Source organism: Halichoerus grypus, chromosome 4 (genome assembly GCF_964656455.1).
Source record: "Halichoerus grypus chromosome 4, mHalGry1.hap1.1, whole genome shotgun sequence".
Lineage (NCBI taxonomy): Eukaryota > Metazoa > Chordata > Mammalia > Carnivora > Phocidae > Halichoerus > Halichoerus grypus.
Window position 1 is genome coordinate 182,308,528 of NC_135715.1, and position 17,137 is coordinate 182,325,664.

The 17,137-nt window shown below is 43.6% G+C and overlaps 1 protein-coding gene across 10 annotated transcripts in view; it reads left to right on the top strand.

Annotated features, from left to right (window-relative positions):
* RHBDD1 (rhomboid domain containing 1) overlaps positions 1–17,137 on the top strand; it is a 683,913-nt gene that overhangs the window by 611,781 nt on the left and 54,995 nt on the right. For all 10 annotated transcript variants that reach the window (XM_078071380.1, XM_078071381.1, XM_036073952.2 and 7 more), the window contains 2 exons: positions 12,070–12,158; positions 15,302–15,358. In XM_078071380.1, coding sequence (XP_077927506.1) covers positions 12,070–12,158; positions 15,302–15,358 — 146 coding nt within the window. The remainder of the gene's footprint in view (positions 1–12,069; positions 12,159–15,301; positions 15,359–17,137) is intronic.

Genomic DNA, 17,137 nt, shown 5'->3' on the forward strand with positions numbered 1-17,137 from the left:
TGTGTTGGCTTCTGTGTTAGTTATTTATTGCTCTGTAATAAATGCTAAGTGTAGTGACTTAAGAGAACACACTTTTTATCTCATGGTGTTTGTGGGGCAGGAGGCTGGGAATGGTTTATCTGGGTCTCTGGCTGCCCGATTTCTCACAAGACTGCAACAAAGGTGTCAGCCGGCACTAAGGTCTCATCTGAAGGCTTCACCTGGGAAGGATCAAGCTATGTGGTTGATCAAAGAACATAGTTCCTTGTGGGTTGTTGGATTAAGAGCTTTGCTGTCACCCGTCAGCCAGGGGCAACCTCAGTCCCTTGCCACTGGAATCTCTCCATAGGTTAGCTCAGAGTATGGAAGTTTCCTTCATTAAAGTCAGCAAAAAAAGTCTGCTAGTTAGGTAGAAGTTATAATCTTACGTAACACAGTAGTGGAAGTGGCATTCTGTATGCTGTTTTGGAGAAAGTCACAGGTCCCACCCATGTGCAGGAAGAGAGGATTGTAAAAGGTTTGAATACCAGGAATCAAGGATCATCAGGGCCCATCTTAGAATCTGTCTACCACAACTTCATTCTTCACATGCAGAAGCTCTCCCACATGGTGGCAGAGTTGACCACAGGCTCCTGTCTTGCATCATCTTAGGGTGAGTGGCACTTCTAGAGAAAATAGAGCAGCATATCTCCTCAGCTTCCATTTATGTACCTGGAACCTACCAGTTGGGATTCTTGGCTGAACACATTAGAAATCAGCTCCGGCACACTTAACCACAAAAGGACTAATTGGAAGGCTGTCGTTTTCTAGAATTGCTGAGAATACTGAAGCACTGGGCTGGAAACACCTGAGAGAACTAGATGGACCCTGGACGCTGCTTCACTGGCTTCTCGTCACTAGATTCTCAAGATTCAATGCAAGGTGTATCTCACTGGCCAAGTAGAGGCCCCCTGCCTGTGGACGAGCTGCGAGGAAGAGAGATGAGGGGTATCTACCCGCCTTGGACCTCCGTTGGAGGGGGGACTGTTTCTTTGACTGTGGTAGTGCTCTCAGATGAGCTCATATGGGTCTCACGGCTTCCACAGATGTTCAGCCTAGCAGCTTACATCGCATACACAGTCTCCTCTCCTAGGCTGTTTTCAGAACTGTGTCGCCGGTGGGACCGTGCTCCCGTACCTTCTAGGCATCCCAGCAGAGCTGCTGTGGGAGCCATCTGGGATAGCAGTGGCACGCCCAGGTCTCTGAGTCAGACAGGAGGTGGGGCATCCAGACTCAGAATTTTGATTCAGTCCAGATTTAACCACAAGTAGAGTTTGATTTTTCTGAAATTGTAGGCTAACTTTAGGATCCAGTTTTGTGTCCCAGTCTTTGTGTTGGATCTACGGATCTGGGGATTACCTTAACTCTTTACTGTTGTCATCTTTGGCCGTGTATATATGACTTTCTTGGATATGTGGGTACACTCGCTGAATTACCAGGTTTTTATAAGTCCGAAGAACTTGCAGATCTTTTGAAGTCAGCTCACATGCTTCCTTGCATGAATTTCCGAAGTTATACTTACTCTCTTGCAGCATTACAGCAGACTATATTACGACCAACTTACCAAGAAGGGAAACAGATGTCACTTCTATGGGGTAATTTGCAGGGTAGAGAGTGTTGCCGATACTCAAAATGTTTTTCTTATTGGCCTGTTATGGCAGCTGTACTCTCACCATTAGAATTTGAACTTTGGCTTAAGATCAGGAGACCTCAACACATTAACATCGCCTAGGGAATTAACAAAACCAGAAAATAACCAAACAAAATGACGTCAGGGTCCTACTTCTAGAGCAGTTTTGAAGAATTTCTGAGGGTGGAGTCCAAGGAGCTGTAACTTCTAAAACCTCTTTAAGAGATTCTCATGTCCAGCCAAGGCTGAGAAACAGTGGATCTAGACTCCCTGCTGGCAAGGGCAGCCCATCTACTTGTGTTACGGTGGCTAGAAAGAACGTGTAAAAGTCATTTCCATGGTTCACAGTTGAGATCATTCCCTGCCGCCCTTTCTTCCTTGTGTGTCCCTGTGATGACCCCTGTTAGTCGAGGTCACTTATGCCAGTCTCTTCCTGCAGTCTGAGAGCCCTGCTAGCGAAGGGCCACGGGATTCTCAGGTATCCACGCTGCTTCTGCAAACCCCTCCATAAGGCTGAGCTCACAGGAACATCTATTTGCTTCATAACAGTAGCACATGTTAAAATCAGGCTATAAACAATCCAACTTCTCTTTCGTTTTATATTTACTTTCTGGAGGTGATGTGCAAATAATCATTCATGTGGTATCCAGAAATATTTTTGTCTATAGTAATAGCAGATGGCAGAGCATTTTTCACGTGCCAAGTTGCATTCACTCTACCACAGTGCAATGTGGAAGTGATCATGGCCTCTTTCAAATATTCTAACTCCCCATGTGCCTTTCAGTCGGTGGGAAGTTTTCTTGCATATCAGTTCAATATGTTGTAGATTTACTTGGAATCCTTGGAATCTGTGCATAGTGTAGTCACATGGGAAGTACTTTGGAAAGAAATATTTTTGAGGCCTAATGAGTAAAGGTCATCAATTCAACAAACATTTAATAAGCATTTACTGTGTGCTAAGCCCGTGGTTTTCCACTGGGATAGGTGGCTTAGACCCCAGGAAGGAGTTTGGAAATTTGCTGGGTTGTGTTTTCTTATCATAATGATTAGTGGGGGTGCTAATCATTGGGGCATTTGGTACGGAGGGGCCAGAGGTCCTAACTGCCCTACACCGTGCGGGACAGTCCCCTACAAAAATGATCCTACGTAACTCCCCTGCCCCCACATCTGTCGAGAGAACATTTATGTAGGTGAACAAGCTGTTTATGATTATCCAAGCCTGAAACCTAATTGTGCTTTTCATATAAACACAAGATTTGTGTTCTGTTTTTTTTGTTTTTTGTTTTTCTTGGCATGGATTTAATATACAATGACTTTTTCCAGGAAAATTGTAAATTGAATTGTAAATGTAACTTAAGGGAAAATTATACTTCGCTCTTTTTGGAATCAAAAGTTATTTTCCCTCACATAAAATCATGTCACTGATGGAACCCTGCATATGGTCTTTGAGTCACAGAAAGCCCATCTGTATCTGCCTGCATTTATTATTCTCACCTTCATGCAGATTCTGTACATCGGGGCCAGCAAAGGACCATTTTCTGTGTCTTCTGGTGGTGGTATGTGTAAAATCGTTCCTATTATTTCGTTGTATCACTTGTGAAATTTTTTCCTTATATTACAGCCAGGGCATTATGTTGAGTTGAGATTGTGTTTGTGTATGTGTCTGTGTTTTAAAAAGTATGTGTTTGTTTGTAAATTCCATTTCAAGAAAACAGAGGGAGCATTACAAACTGTTGGGGCTTAAGGGGGCATTGGCTGTGATAGGGTTGAGAGCCATTAGATTATGCAGCAGGGCAACAGCAGATAAATCAGCAGACAAGGAAAGGCCTGGATGCTAGGCAAATGCAGAGGATACTTTGCAGGAGCCAGAGGAGCAGCCCTACCCTGTCCTGCGGGAACGCACTGGCCAGGAGTGTGATTAGGGAGGCCGTTTTGCTAGGGCTTAGCTGGGTGAAGTGGAGGGCAAAGGGAATATTACTAACCAAGTCAAGAAGGGCGAAAGCAATGGCTCAAGCTTGGCGTGCAGTAGGGCTGGGGGCTGGCAGTAGAGAGTGGAGCCTAGGAGGCAGACAGAGGCACATGGAAGATGCAATAAGCCTCGCTTGCATTTTATTCTAGGAACACTGGGGAGCTACCAAGAGGCTTATGGATTGGGAGGAGGCTTGCTTGTTAGAGAGAATGCTTGTCACAGCGGTGAACCTGAACGGGGCTGGAGCAGGGCACGGGGGACTGAGCCAGGGAGAGGCCTGAGCTAAGGTGGTGGCCTCTGGGAGAGCCAGGGAAGGTGCACATTGGTCCTGAAGCTGTGTCAGACCCAGGATTCAGTCCCAGTCTAACTCCAGTTCTGTGTTCTCAGACACTTGCCTGGATTACCCGAGGGGCTGGGGTGTGTGTGGGATGGTGCAGAGCAGACGGAGAGACTTTTGGCACGTGATAGCTACTGAACAGTGAATATGGGAAATGAGGGGCAGGGAGGTCTAGGATGTGTCTGGTCATGTGAAGTGTCTGGCAGGGAAAGGAACACAAGCCTCCCTTCTGGAATTGCATTGACTCTTTCACGTCCGTGCCCCAATTAAGTGTGTGTGTGTTGGGGAGGGGATGGTTGCTCATTTATTTCGCGTGTAGAATAAAACTTACCTGTTGCTTTCAATTTATTTGGCACACCTTTCATTTTGTTTTGAAAATCTGAGTAACCACAACAGACTCTTAAGAAACCTAGTAATACTGCCGAACTACAGATTTCATCTGGAGTGCTATTTAAAAACACTTGCCGGTGCCAAATGGGGGAAAGCATTCTTCACGATTTACCCTAACAACAACAAAAATATTTAGATTTATCCACCACACTGATGAGAGTAATACTGTTTTTTAAATGAGGGCCTTGCCCAATTTCTGTGCCCTTTATATTTGAAAAATAATTATGTAGTCATTAAAACAGTATTATAAGAAGTTTGGAAAATAGGGGGATGTTACTCCCCTGCCACACACACACATTATCTGTTGCTGTTTTAATGTATTTCCTTTAAATCTTATTTTTAGGGGCTCCTGGGTGGCTCAGTGGGTTAAGCTTCTGCCTTCAGCTCGGGCCATGATCCCGGGGTCCTGGGATCGAGCCCTGTGTCGGGCTCCCTGCTCAACGGGAAGCCTGCTTCTCCCTCTCTCTCTGCCTATCACTCACCCTGCTTGTGCTCTCTCTCTCTGTCAAATGAATAAACTTAAAAAAAATCTTTTAAAAAGTAATCTTATTTTTTTTATTTTTTTATTTTTTTTTAAAGTAATCTTATTTTTTAGGTATATGTATATTTGTATGTGTATAATGTGTTTTATGTTATATACATAAAGATATAGTGTATACAGATAGTCCAGAAATCCAATAAAGTGAGATATGAGAGCAATATTTTGAACCATCCTTCCCCTCAGTTTCTAACTTAGTACCCAGCTACCTACTGAATATGATACTAGGTGCCTTTACTTAGTTGTCTTGCAGGTATCTCTCCATAAACACATCAATACCGAGCCTTGAATTCTCTGCACCCGGTCCTCTCCTCTTCCCAGTCTCCCCCATCCCAGTAATGGGTTCCACTGTCCATCTTGTTGCACAAGCCAGGGGCCTAGATTTCTCCCTTTCCCACACCCCCCACATGGAGTCCTTCTGCAAGTTCTCTTCTCTCTGCTGCCAGAATACACTCCGCCCCACTCACTTCTCTCCCCCTCTGCTGTGCCCACCTCCTTTCAGCTGCCATCACTCTCCATCTGAGCTACATTAGCCTGCTTACTGGTCTGTTCCACTGGCCATTCTTGCCTCTCTAGAGTCTGCTCTCCCCGCGGACGGAATAGAGCACTTTTAAAAATTCTCCCATTTAAAATTCTTCTACGGCCTCCCACTGTACTTAGGAAACAACCTGAATTCTTCCCCATGCACGTAGGCCTATAGGATCTGGCTCTTGCCCATATTTCCAAATTCATCTCAGGCCGTAGGATGTCCTTATGCTACCTCACGATGCTCCAGTCACCTGAAAGATACCAGGTTCTTCCCAGCGTCACAGCTTTTCCCTGCAGGAACCCCCCCCCCACCCCGCCACCTTGGAGCATGCAAGCTCCAAATGCTATGGGTGTCACTTTCTTTTTCTTTTTAATTTTATTTATTTATTTGAGAGAGAGCGAGCGAGCACGGCAGGGGGGAGGAGCAGAGGGAGAAGGAGAAGCAGACTCCTTGATGAGCAGGGAGCCCAATGCGGGGCTCGATCCCAGGACCCTGAGATCATGACCTGAGCCGAAGGCAGACGCTTAACCGACTGAGCCACCTAGGCGTCCCATATGGATGTCACTTTAAATGTCATTTAAGGAGCCATCCCAGACCACTCTAGGAAAAGTAGACTCACTTCCTTATACTTAGCACAATTTGCAGTTAGGGAAAGAGAGAGAGAGAGAGAGAGTGTGTGTGTGTGTGTGTGTGTGTGCATGCGCACACACATGCTCCCACCAGCTTGTAAGCTCCATGAGGCAGTGACCATGTTTGTCTTATTTATGCAGTAACCAGTCAGTAAATATTTGATGAATGAATGAATGCTACCTTCTTGAACCAGCTCATGAAATTCTCTTGCTGCCAGACTGAGGGGCATGGAATTGAGAACGAAGGAATGGCTAGGCATCGTCTATTCTCTTGGAGGCTCTTTTGTAGAAGAGGCTTTTTCTCCCTTTGCAATACCCTTGTTTTTCTCCAGATCGTGTTTGTCTGGGACTCAAGTAAATGTCAGTGGTCAGCTCCCAGCCCTAGGCTGGAGGTTGGTGCCATGTTTAATAAATCAACATGGATATTAGAGGTTGCATGGCCAATATTGCAATGCCTCCCTTGAGAGGGAATATAATATTGGAAGGGGGATAGTTTTTACTTCTGCAGCCCAAGGTGGCAGGAGGGGGGTGTGCCAGGGAATGTGGTAAAGAGAAAGAACATATAGACCAAGTGTCTCCCACATTGCCATTGCCAAAGACACACAGTGGCATAGTGGTTGGAGAAAGCATCCAGGACAGAAACTAGACAATTTAAGAACAGTTTATGTTGGGAAGAAGCAATCCTATCAAGGTCTTTCCTAGTGGCATGACTGTTCAAAGTCTGAAAACTTCTTGCCACATCTTCTTGTTGTAATGCCAGTTTATTAAGACCATTTATTAAGATCCCCAAACAATGCAGAACTTCTGATCAGTGCAGTCCCTGCCTGGTATTAACTGCTTTTGCAGGAGGAAATTATGGGACATATGATATGATAGACCACTCCTAGCTGACTGCCTCCTCCCTTACCTTGTTCTCTTGCCTTGTCTAACATTGTGTCTCCATCAAGCTCTGTCCTTAATGAGGTCGTTTGCTCTGCATACACCATGAGATTATGTCTCAGAGTCATACATTTTCTGCTTTCTGAGCTATGCCTGAGATGGAAGCTTCTTCAGCTGTGGAAGGAATTTGCCATTTAGCAGAGGAGGACCTTTATAGCTTGTCACAGCTTTCAATCATAGCTTTAGCTTTTGATTCTTTAACAGTGGCACATGGGAGCAGGAACATTTTGCATAACCACTTAGCTCAACCTTCCAAGTCGCCTCTGAAAGGAGTGAGGGAGCAGTTTATGCCGGCATGATAGGAAAGAACACTCTGTACTGGTGTTAATAATATCTGCATATAGTTTGCATAACTGAAATCCACAATCATCTTCTTTCCAGCCTTATTGAAATATATTTGACATGTAACACACAATAATATCTATAATATCTTCATCTTAGTTTTGCTTCAGAATTACTTTTCTACCATCCCTGTCCCTTACAAGTAATGTGTACCAGCATTGGTTTGATTTTAACTTTCCATTTTTTTTCTTTTAGTTTTTTTTTTTTTTTTCCCCTACAAACACGAATTGAGCCCCCATTCTGTGTCCGTGCTACATCTCTGGAGGTCCAGAGAACAAAAAATAATGGCTAAAGATTTTTCAGAGTTGTAGAAAAACATGAGACCTCAGATGGAAAAAGCATGGCGAATCTCAAGGAGGGTAAATAAAATAAATCTACAACCGGAGTGACTGTGGCATAATGACAGTGTACCCAAAATAAATAGAAAATCTTAAAAGCCCAGAGAAAAGACAGATGAAGGACTGTGCAGCTTACATTTCTTAGCTGGAGCCGTTGATCCTATGCCTATCATTCGAGTAGGAGACTGAAATAAAGACCTTTTCAGACATACAGAGAATGGCAGAATTTTTTACCCTCAGACTTGAACTGGAAGAATGACTAACAGGCAGACTTTCGCAGGAAGGAAATTGAATCCAGGAGTAAGTTACGCTATTACAGAGCAGTGGTGCCTCAGACAGATTGGGCTCATTAATAACCATCTAAACAAAATGGCTGCCTCTGTCTTAGGATTTGAGGACAAACAAGATGTTTTTCCAACTGAGTGTATAAGTACTTAAACTTGGCACTGAGGTTTGGAATTCCTGTGTTTGTGATGAATGATTTTCACTTCAGGCAAGGGTCTGGAATTCAAGCCATCCATGAACATCTTAGAATTATAGGTGACATATTTTGTGCATGTAATTTTTCTGCAGACAGGATTCGTGGCTTTCATCAGACACTTAAAGGGGCTTAGAACCTGAGCAAGCTTAAGAACTACTGGATCAAGAAATTGTCCCCTACTGAAATGAAATTACATTGGTACCTGCCCCGAAGTTGAGAAATGGTGACCTGAATTTGAATATAGGATCTCTGCAGCACTCTTGAGACCCCAGACAAATGATATTTCTTCTCCCTGTAGTCCATCCGTGCAGTGCACAACCTATATGACTGTACATGGCCGCGAAGTGTCTTACAAATCACAGTAAGGGTTTGATTATAGCTCTTAGGATTTCTGAAAGGAGTTAGTATTGAGCTATCAGAAGAAATAAAGCTTCTAAGTGACCACTTTTGGGATGTAATCCTAGGTTTAGTCCTGCTGTTTTGTTAATGGAGAGCATGTTTTGTGTAACACATTGTCCAGGTATGCGGGATGGGGAGGGTGTTGTGTTCAATCACTCTCTCTCCTGATGAGATTTGATACTAAAACAACTATTAATGGGTGACCTTGCATAACTTGTGTTTTTATAATACACTGTAATGTATGCTAGAAATGTGCATTTTATATGTAATTTTAATTCCACCTCTCCACTCCTTCAGTAGTTACTTGTTGAGTGCTAGTGTCAGGCTGTTTACCGCACAAGTAAGGTCATGGGTATAGGGTTGAATATGGTGGTGCTGTCCCTGAGGATTACTTTGAATTAGGATGGAGGGTGGCAGGCCGTCACCAAATCCTCAGTCCCGGTGTAAGACCCAGTCAGGTCCAGAGAAAGCCATGTTGCTGAGAACCTGACGCATGGGGATCAGCCCGTGGGTGTAACTCCGAACAGAGCAGCGTGCACACTTGGAGGACAGCAGTGGGCTGTCCCAGACCGCCAAACAATTAGGTTATAACTCAACCATGGGCCTCCTCGGACAGCACAAACATCAAAACGTCTGCTTTATGTGTAGAGTGATGATCATAATAAGACAATCTGCTTCTGAAGCTGTTAACGGTCTTCCTCCAAAGCCCAGGCAGGGGCCTCCTTGTGGCTCCGCAGCACCCCCAGGCAGGGATGAAGCATCCTAGCGCTGGGACGGGGGCTCCCTGTCCTGCTGGGAAGGAGACAGTCTCCAGTTCCATTTCCTCTCTCAGGACACAGGTGTCTCTTCGAGGGCCCAGGAGGTGGTTTGTCAAATGCTTAACAAAGGTATGGAGAACGTTGATATGCCTCTTAAAATGGGCCTGGATTTCCTTCTTCGTTGGCGGCATCTCCCTTTTTTTGTGTGTCATGTTGGGAAATTCTCAGTTTGAGTTGATCAGATCATAATCTCTTCTTATTTTAAAAGAAAAACACCCGTATAGAGCTTAAATGTAGGGATAAGGACAGCTAGGGTTTTGAGATGGGGCTTTTGTGAAAATTTGGAATTTGGGTGATAATGTAGTCTGGTCTCTGGCCAGCCAGCTTTCCATCCCTGGTTATTCGCAATTATATTAGGACAATTAGATTCTAACTCAAACTTCTGCAAACTCATTTAGAGAGATAAGAAATTCATTTCACTGTATTGTACTCTAAATTGTAAATGAGGCTCAGGACTGATTGTTTAATAGGTTGGGGTTTTAAATTGAAATTTTCTCCCATGTTATTTTATGTCTATATGATTCACCATAAAGATTGGTTTAAAAAGTTTAAAAATGTTGATGCCGTTTTGTTCTTTTCAGTTAAATCGAGGTTACTATTTTTAAAAAATTGATTCTGGCTTCTTTCTATCCCTCAAACTACCACTTTCTTTGCCATTCCTAGCACTATTTGAAGAGTTTTATGTAGCCTAAAAATAGAGTAAAATAAGCACAATTTTATTTTTTTTGGAAAAGCTAAAGAAAAGCATAGTTCATGCTATTCTTCCCTGAAAAATGGGAGCCCAAGCATCTGATCCCATGTTTTTATTATCAGTTTACACATACTTTGAGGTAAATCTATGTGATGAAAGTAATAGCTCTCTTGAAGGAATGACCGTGTGCATGAAGCTTGTATGTGCATATGCATGCAAGCACACGTACTGTCACTTGCCGTGTGTGTGGACGTTTGCAAGAGCTTGTTTGAGCAACAGTGGGTTTGAATTGGCTGATGGAATGAACAGCAGTGCCTTCCTGTCCATAGAAGGCTGCCTCTCGTCTTTTCTCTAAGTGTTCCATTGTCTGTTCTTTTCCTGGAAGCCAACAGGTCTTTTTGGTAGCTCCATGACAGGGAGAATGACTCGTGGCTGTCTTGCTTGTGCTTCTCCAGGGTCTTTGCCGCAGGGAGAGGGGAAGTGTGTTGGCTCTGATTCTAGGTCTCCTGGCAGGGCGGGTGGGGGTGAGGGGGCAGAACATCAGCCCCCGAGCTCCATCACTGCCGTGGCTCCGTGTGTGCTCTGAGTTGAAGATGTAATGGGTTTAGCTTGCCTTCTGGTCCTGGGACACTCGGATCACTCATTTAACCCACATTCGAGTGTCTGTCCTGTGCCAGGCATAGCCCGAGGAGTGTGCAACACATGAGTGAAAACCGCAAAATTCACTGTACTCCTGGAGCTTACATCAGCTCCTTAATAACTTTCGGTTGCCCCCACTTCTGGAGTGAGGGTCATTTCCCCAAGCTGTGGAAGTATTCATGCACTTGACCTTTTTTGTTTTTGCTTTTAGCTCCTAATGTAGCATAACAGATGAGTAAGAAGACATCATTGCTGCCCTCAGGGAATTTGTAAGAGAGAGACGGACATGCCAGCGTGTAAATGCGTCACGACCCAGCAGGCCGAATACAGGCTATGGGAAATGCAGAGGCAATGACTGGGGGAAGGTGGAAGGAAAGAGGGACATGATCTTTGTGATAGGGGTGCCTGCCATTCAGCTCAGCCTTGTGGTCACCTGTGAGCACATGGGGGTCTGGCAGTGGGCCGAGGAGATGGGCTTAGTGGGCTATGAGGGTGGAGGGGAGGGATGAGCAAGGCCAAGTGCCCAGAGGCCACGACTGTAAGCAGACGGGTCAGAGTGTCCCCGGTTGGTGGTGACATGACATCCCCACTGTTCTAGAACAGCTGATGGCCGTGTGGGATGCACTGAGAGCAAGAGCTGGGGGCAGGGAGACGGCGAGATGATTTTCTTTCATTTATTCTTTTACTCATTCAACAAAGACTTAGCTGGGGCTTGCCTTGAATTTATAAGCTTGAGTTGCCAAGCTTAGATGCTACTTTAAGAGGAATGGAGCCAATTTAATGCCCTAACTCATCTTTCAAGCTAGAAGTTTACAGTTTTGTTTCTTTTTGCTGAGTGACCGAAAGGTACCTACGAAGACAACTTCAGGGGGATGGGTGTGGACATTCTAGTCTCTCTCCTCTGCTGGGTTTCTCCTGCTCTTTGCCTCACTGGTCAGCGGTGAATAAAAATGCAGCAATCTGCTCTACTACACAGATAGCTAGTGGGCCTCACAGTGGCTGGAAAGTTCAAGATGTAATTCAGAGAAAACTGGTTTCATTTATGTTTTAAGATAAGAGCCACAGAGAAAAACTGGAAGAAACAGTATGCGTTGTCTTGACCAAACGCTTCCATTGCTCTGGAAGGAGCCAGCCCACTTCTCTTGGCCAAGGAAGGATACTGCATCTTAAACACGTGGTGGTTGTTATTCATTGTACCTTTTTTTTTTAAGGTAGGAAACGTTCTTTGGACGGCGTTAAATGCCGCACAGCATAAAGGACGTGATACGGAACAAAGCCTGCAGACTGTGACAAATTGACATGCCCCGGACTAATGAGAAGACAGAATGTATCTACTCAGAGGCAGAACAAATATACTCACAAAGGGTCTCCTTCTCTCCTAGGACTTCCTTCGCTGGGCATCTGGCCGGGATTCTTGTTGGACTAATGTACACTCACGGGCCTCTGCAGAAAATCATGAAAAAATGTGCAGGTACAGAACAAAACACCTTTGGCCCGACAACAGGCTGGAAGTTCATCTTAATTTTAATGGAAACAGAGGCAACCCCAGGTTTCCCTGTGGTTCCGCTTAGGAATTCCCTAATAGGCTCTTTTTAAACCAAGAGGCAAAACAGCTGGTGCAGTTCCTCACACTGCTCCAGGGAAAAGGCAGCAAACCCAAATTGTAAACCTGAAGCTTTCTTAAGAGACAAATAGCAGTATGTTTACCTTCAGCAGTAATGGCACTCACAGAAAACCGTGATTTTCTTGAAAATACAGAGAACTAAAGTGGGTTTAAAATGATGCATTCTTCTGTAGTATTCCACGAATTAATATATGTGCAAGGCAGAGTTAAAAAAGAAAAACAAATCTGTACTGAAGTGCAAGGCCAGTATTTGAAAGAAGTCAGAATGACCGTTAGGTTCTCGGCAGGCAAGATGAATCTTCATGCATGGCCAGAGCAAGTCTCCTATTGCTTGAAGCATGTCTCCTGCTTTTAAAAGTTTTGTTGTTGGTTGTTTTGTTTTGTTTGGCTTTTTTCCCTGTCAAATTGATGCTCAATGAAAATACTTTATTTTATTTAGAAATATATGAATTTTGGGCACCTGGGTGGCTCAGATGGTTAAGCGTCTGCCTTCAGCTCAGGTCATGATCCCAGGGTCCTGGGATCGAGTCCCACATCGGGCTCCCTGCTCCTTAGGAGCCTGCTTCTCCCTCTGCTTCTCTCTCTCTCTCTCATGAATAAATAAATAAAATCTTTAAAAAAAAAAAAAGAAAGAAATATATGAATTTTTTAGCCCTCTTAATTTAAAATGCTATACCGGCTTTGACTTATAGGAAAACTATTTTGCAAACACTTGTTTTATAGACCATATGAGTTCCAATATTTCATCTTTTATTCATGGGAAATCTTCTGAGACTATTTTACCTTTCCTTGAACCATAAATAATTTGTTTTCACAGTTTGTGCCGATGACTGGTATTCTTGAGAACTATATAATATTCATGATATTAGAAAGCTTTCCAGGCACTGTGCTGCCGTCTTTATTAGTGGGTTGTGTTCACTTTCAGATCATTTTTACAGGCTGTGTTGCATCTAAACACATTCCCATTTTCCTACATTTGCTTATTACTGTGTTTTCAATGTGTGTGCTTGGAGGAGGCAGCGGGAACTGCATTTATTGAAAATGTCCAGTTCCATTATATTTTTGATACAACTTAATTATGGAAATCTAGTAACGAGCTTTGTTGCCCAAATGCTCTCAGTACGAATAAAGGAAAGGAAATGATTCTTGGGAGTTTAATGTTTTCTTTCATTTTCTATGTGTGTCTGAAGTTGAAGTGGTTTGTAAAGCCTTCTGCAGACGTTTTATGGAATTTAGGGGAGTATTTTGATTTTAAAGAGGATTTCCCCCACAATTATACCACGTACACTCTCAGCTTTCCTTCTTAAAACCTTGCCTACCTTCTATGGAGACTTACTTTTTACATCGTGTCGTTTTCAAAGTAATCCAATAGAAAATTGGACATGAAAAATTGAAACAAACACTCAGTGCTATTTACAAATAGCCTGAAATCTCTCTGCCTTTTTTTTTTTTTTCCGGGGCAGCCTGAGAAAGTTCTAGAGTGACCTGAGAATTGAGGCACCACAGGAAGCCTGTGGAAAAGAGCCAAGTGCATGAAGCTGTTTTCTGACAGCTCCTGGAGAAAAGCAGCATTACGCTGAGGTGTGCCTCTTGCACCCACTGTCTGTCCCTTCAGCAGGGCTGAACTGACGGTCGGTCGTACTGCCCTTCTAGGGACAGAGGAAGAAGAGTAAGAACCACGGCTCCTCTAACAGTCTTGTTGGGGGCAAGTCCTCTGGATATCCAGAGCATCTCTACTGGGACGGGGCCTCAAAGCCCAAGCTCAGTACCTCGGAAGGCAAAGACCCTCTTAGGTCAACAGAAACCTCTCAGGAACTGCAGAAAGGATTGAAGAGTTTCAAGGTTCCCCACATTCTGTTCCCTATAGGGCTAGCCCCAAACAAAAGGGAGTTTATTTTAACAGTTGTTTAGAAATCATTTGAAATGACTTGGCTTTGTTATAAAGAACCTCCTAACTGTTGGAAGGATTATCAGTTACTTATGGCTGTTTTGTTCCATTGGTTGATGTGTCTGTTCTTATGCCAGGACCATACAGTTTTGATTACTATGGCTTTGTAATACAGATTGAAGTAGGGAAGTGTTAGGACGGCTGCTATCAGAAAGACAGGAAATAAGCATTGGTGAGGATTTGGAGAAAAGGAAACCCTTGTGTACTGTTGGTGAGAATGTAAATTGGCACAGCCATTGTGGGACACAGTATGGAGGTTCCTCAAAGACTTAGAACTACCTTATGGTATAGCAGTCCTACTTCTGAGTATATATTCAAAGGGAAATGAAATCAGTGTCTCAAAGAGAGATTCGCACTCCCAGGTTCATTACAGCATTATTCAGAATAGCCAAGAGAGGGTGAATGTCCATCGGATAAATGGATAAAGAAGATGTGGAGAGAGAGAGAGAGAGTGTGTGTGTGTGTGTGTGTATGATGGACTTACTCAGCTATAAAAATGAAAGAAATCCTATCGTTTGTGACAAAATGGATGAACCCAGAAGACATCATGCTAAGTGAAATAAGTCAGAGAAAGACAAATACTAAATGATCGCACTTATATGTGGAATCTAAAAAAGGTGAGCTCTAGAATCAGAGGGTACAACAGTGGTTTCCAGGGGCCGGGGACATGGGAGAAATGGGAAGATGTTGGTCAAAGGCTACACATTTCTAGTTATAAGATGAATAAATTATGGGGGTCTAATGTACAGTATAGTGACTACAGTTAATAATATGGTCTTGCATACTTGAAATTTACTGAGAGTAGATCTTATGTTTACACATGCACAATATGGTAACTATGTAAGGTAATAGGGTATTAACTTGATTGTTGTAATCATTTCATATGTGTGTGTATATCACATCATCATGAGATATACTTTTTAAGAATTCATGTTACACAACCTGAGTACATGCGGTTTTTTATTTGTCAGTCAGACCTCAATAAAGCTGGGGTGGGGGAGTCCTTAGGGCTACAATTAAAATGTTTGTTTCCTTCATTTAGGCATTTTTTCCTCCAATATGCATTATTACGGACATCAGTACCACTTTAATAGTTCAGGTAAGCACTTTATTTGATTTAATACATTTTATCTTCAAAAATCCTGGTGTTTGCCGCCATCGAGCTGTGAAGGGTAATACCAGCTTGCGCTGCTGTGGAGTCATCTGCCCTTACGTACTCGTGCCACTAACATGCCTGGAAGCTAGATGGAGCCAGACCCCAGGGAGATATTTGGGTGAACTGGTAGAGAAGGCCAGGGAAGGAGGTCACTCTCGCCTGAAGGTATTGTATGATTGGTGTGAGGTCTCTCAACCATGGTAAGATTCAGACTAGACCTGGGTCCCTTGATTCTCAGTCTGCAAGTCCAGACTGCCTGCTGAGTGTTAGAAGTCAGTTTTTGATCTACGATTCTCCACATTCCACCCCACCTACACATTCAGGAAGAATCACGCCTAACCTCCGAGGCTAAGATAGGCATTCCTCTAAGAGTTAATACCATGTGACTTAAAGAAGAGAATATATTTTTTCTAGATGTCTTTGCAAATACGTAGAAGGGACTTCCTGTTCAAGCATCTGCCCTGTTTTAGACGAAGGCCCTTACATCCCATGCTGGGGAGGCTGCCCTGCGGTTCCCAGGGCCAGTTCCAGCAGACAGGAGTTAGAGAAGCCGTAGGCTATGAAAGTCTGGGTGTCTTTTATAGTCATTCCATTGGAGGACCGTTTGATCCCTCTAGCGCTTGTTTTTAAGTCCTTTAAGGTGGGTCTAAAGTAACTTTTATTCTAGGGTTAATTCTGTGCTGCTATTGAGGTATCACTTTTCTGGGATCTCTCCTAAATGGGCTCTCTGTTCTGGTTGGTTGAAAAGCGAAGGTCTCCCAGCCCCACCCAAGCTCCTAGAATTGTTCAGCTCGTAGCTCTTTGTCATTCTTTGTCTGGTCCTGTGGCATTTCACTCACACATGTGTGGCTTAATAATTCAGCAACATCTCCAGGCAACCCTCGCAGATTTCTGAAGGTCTTTCTGTACACTTAGTTTCCTCCTTTGCTATTCTCTGCCCTGCAAATTTCAGCTCTGCTCTAGGAGTCTGTTGCATCTGCTGTGTCCCCTGTCCCTATACCACAGTCTAGAAAGTACCTCCAGGCTCCTTTTCCTTTCTCTCAATGTTCAAAGTCTTGTATTGCCTGTTAGACGATGTCTGAAAACGTTTGTTTCATATATGTTCTCCAGTTTTCTAGCTGATTATGGTGGAAGGGCTAGTTAAGTCCCAGTTACTCCTTCTGGCAGAGGTAGAAGTCTAGTTCTGCAGTATTAGCAGTGTTCAGCCTGTGAGGGAGGAGTAGTGCAGGTTAGTGCAGGTTATTCAGAGGAAGTGGAGGGCAGGGTCTTGAATGAGTAAGTAGAAGTTAAGGAAAGCACTGGGGAGGAAAGGGCTTTTCAGGTTCTTATTAAAGGGCCTGTTTGAGATTATCCAGAATATGCTGGAGTGCTACTGAAGGATTTAATCAGTGGAGTAATACTATTGGAGTTACATTCAAGCTCTGTTTTTGATGTAGTTATAAAGGCTTGGATCATGATTATCAATCCTGGCTATATATATGAATCTCCTGAGGATTTTTTTTTTTTTTAATATATCCATGCCTTGAATTCATCCCAAACCAATTAAATTAGAATGAGGATAGAGACAGGAACTTGGACTTTTTTTTTTTCCAAAGCTTCCCAGGTGATTTTAATGAGATCAAGAACAGAGGCCTAGATGATGGGGTTTACCTAGACCTGGGGGCCACAGAAGTGAATACTGTTGATGCCCAAGAAAAGCCTCACTTCTGAGGCTTTTGCCTC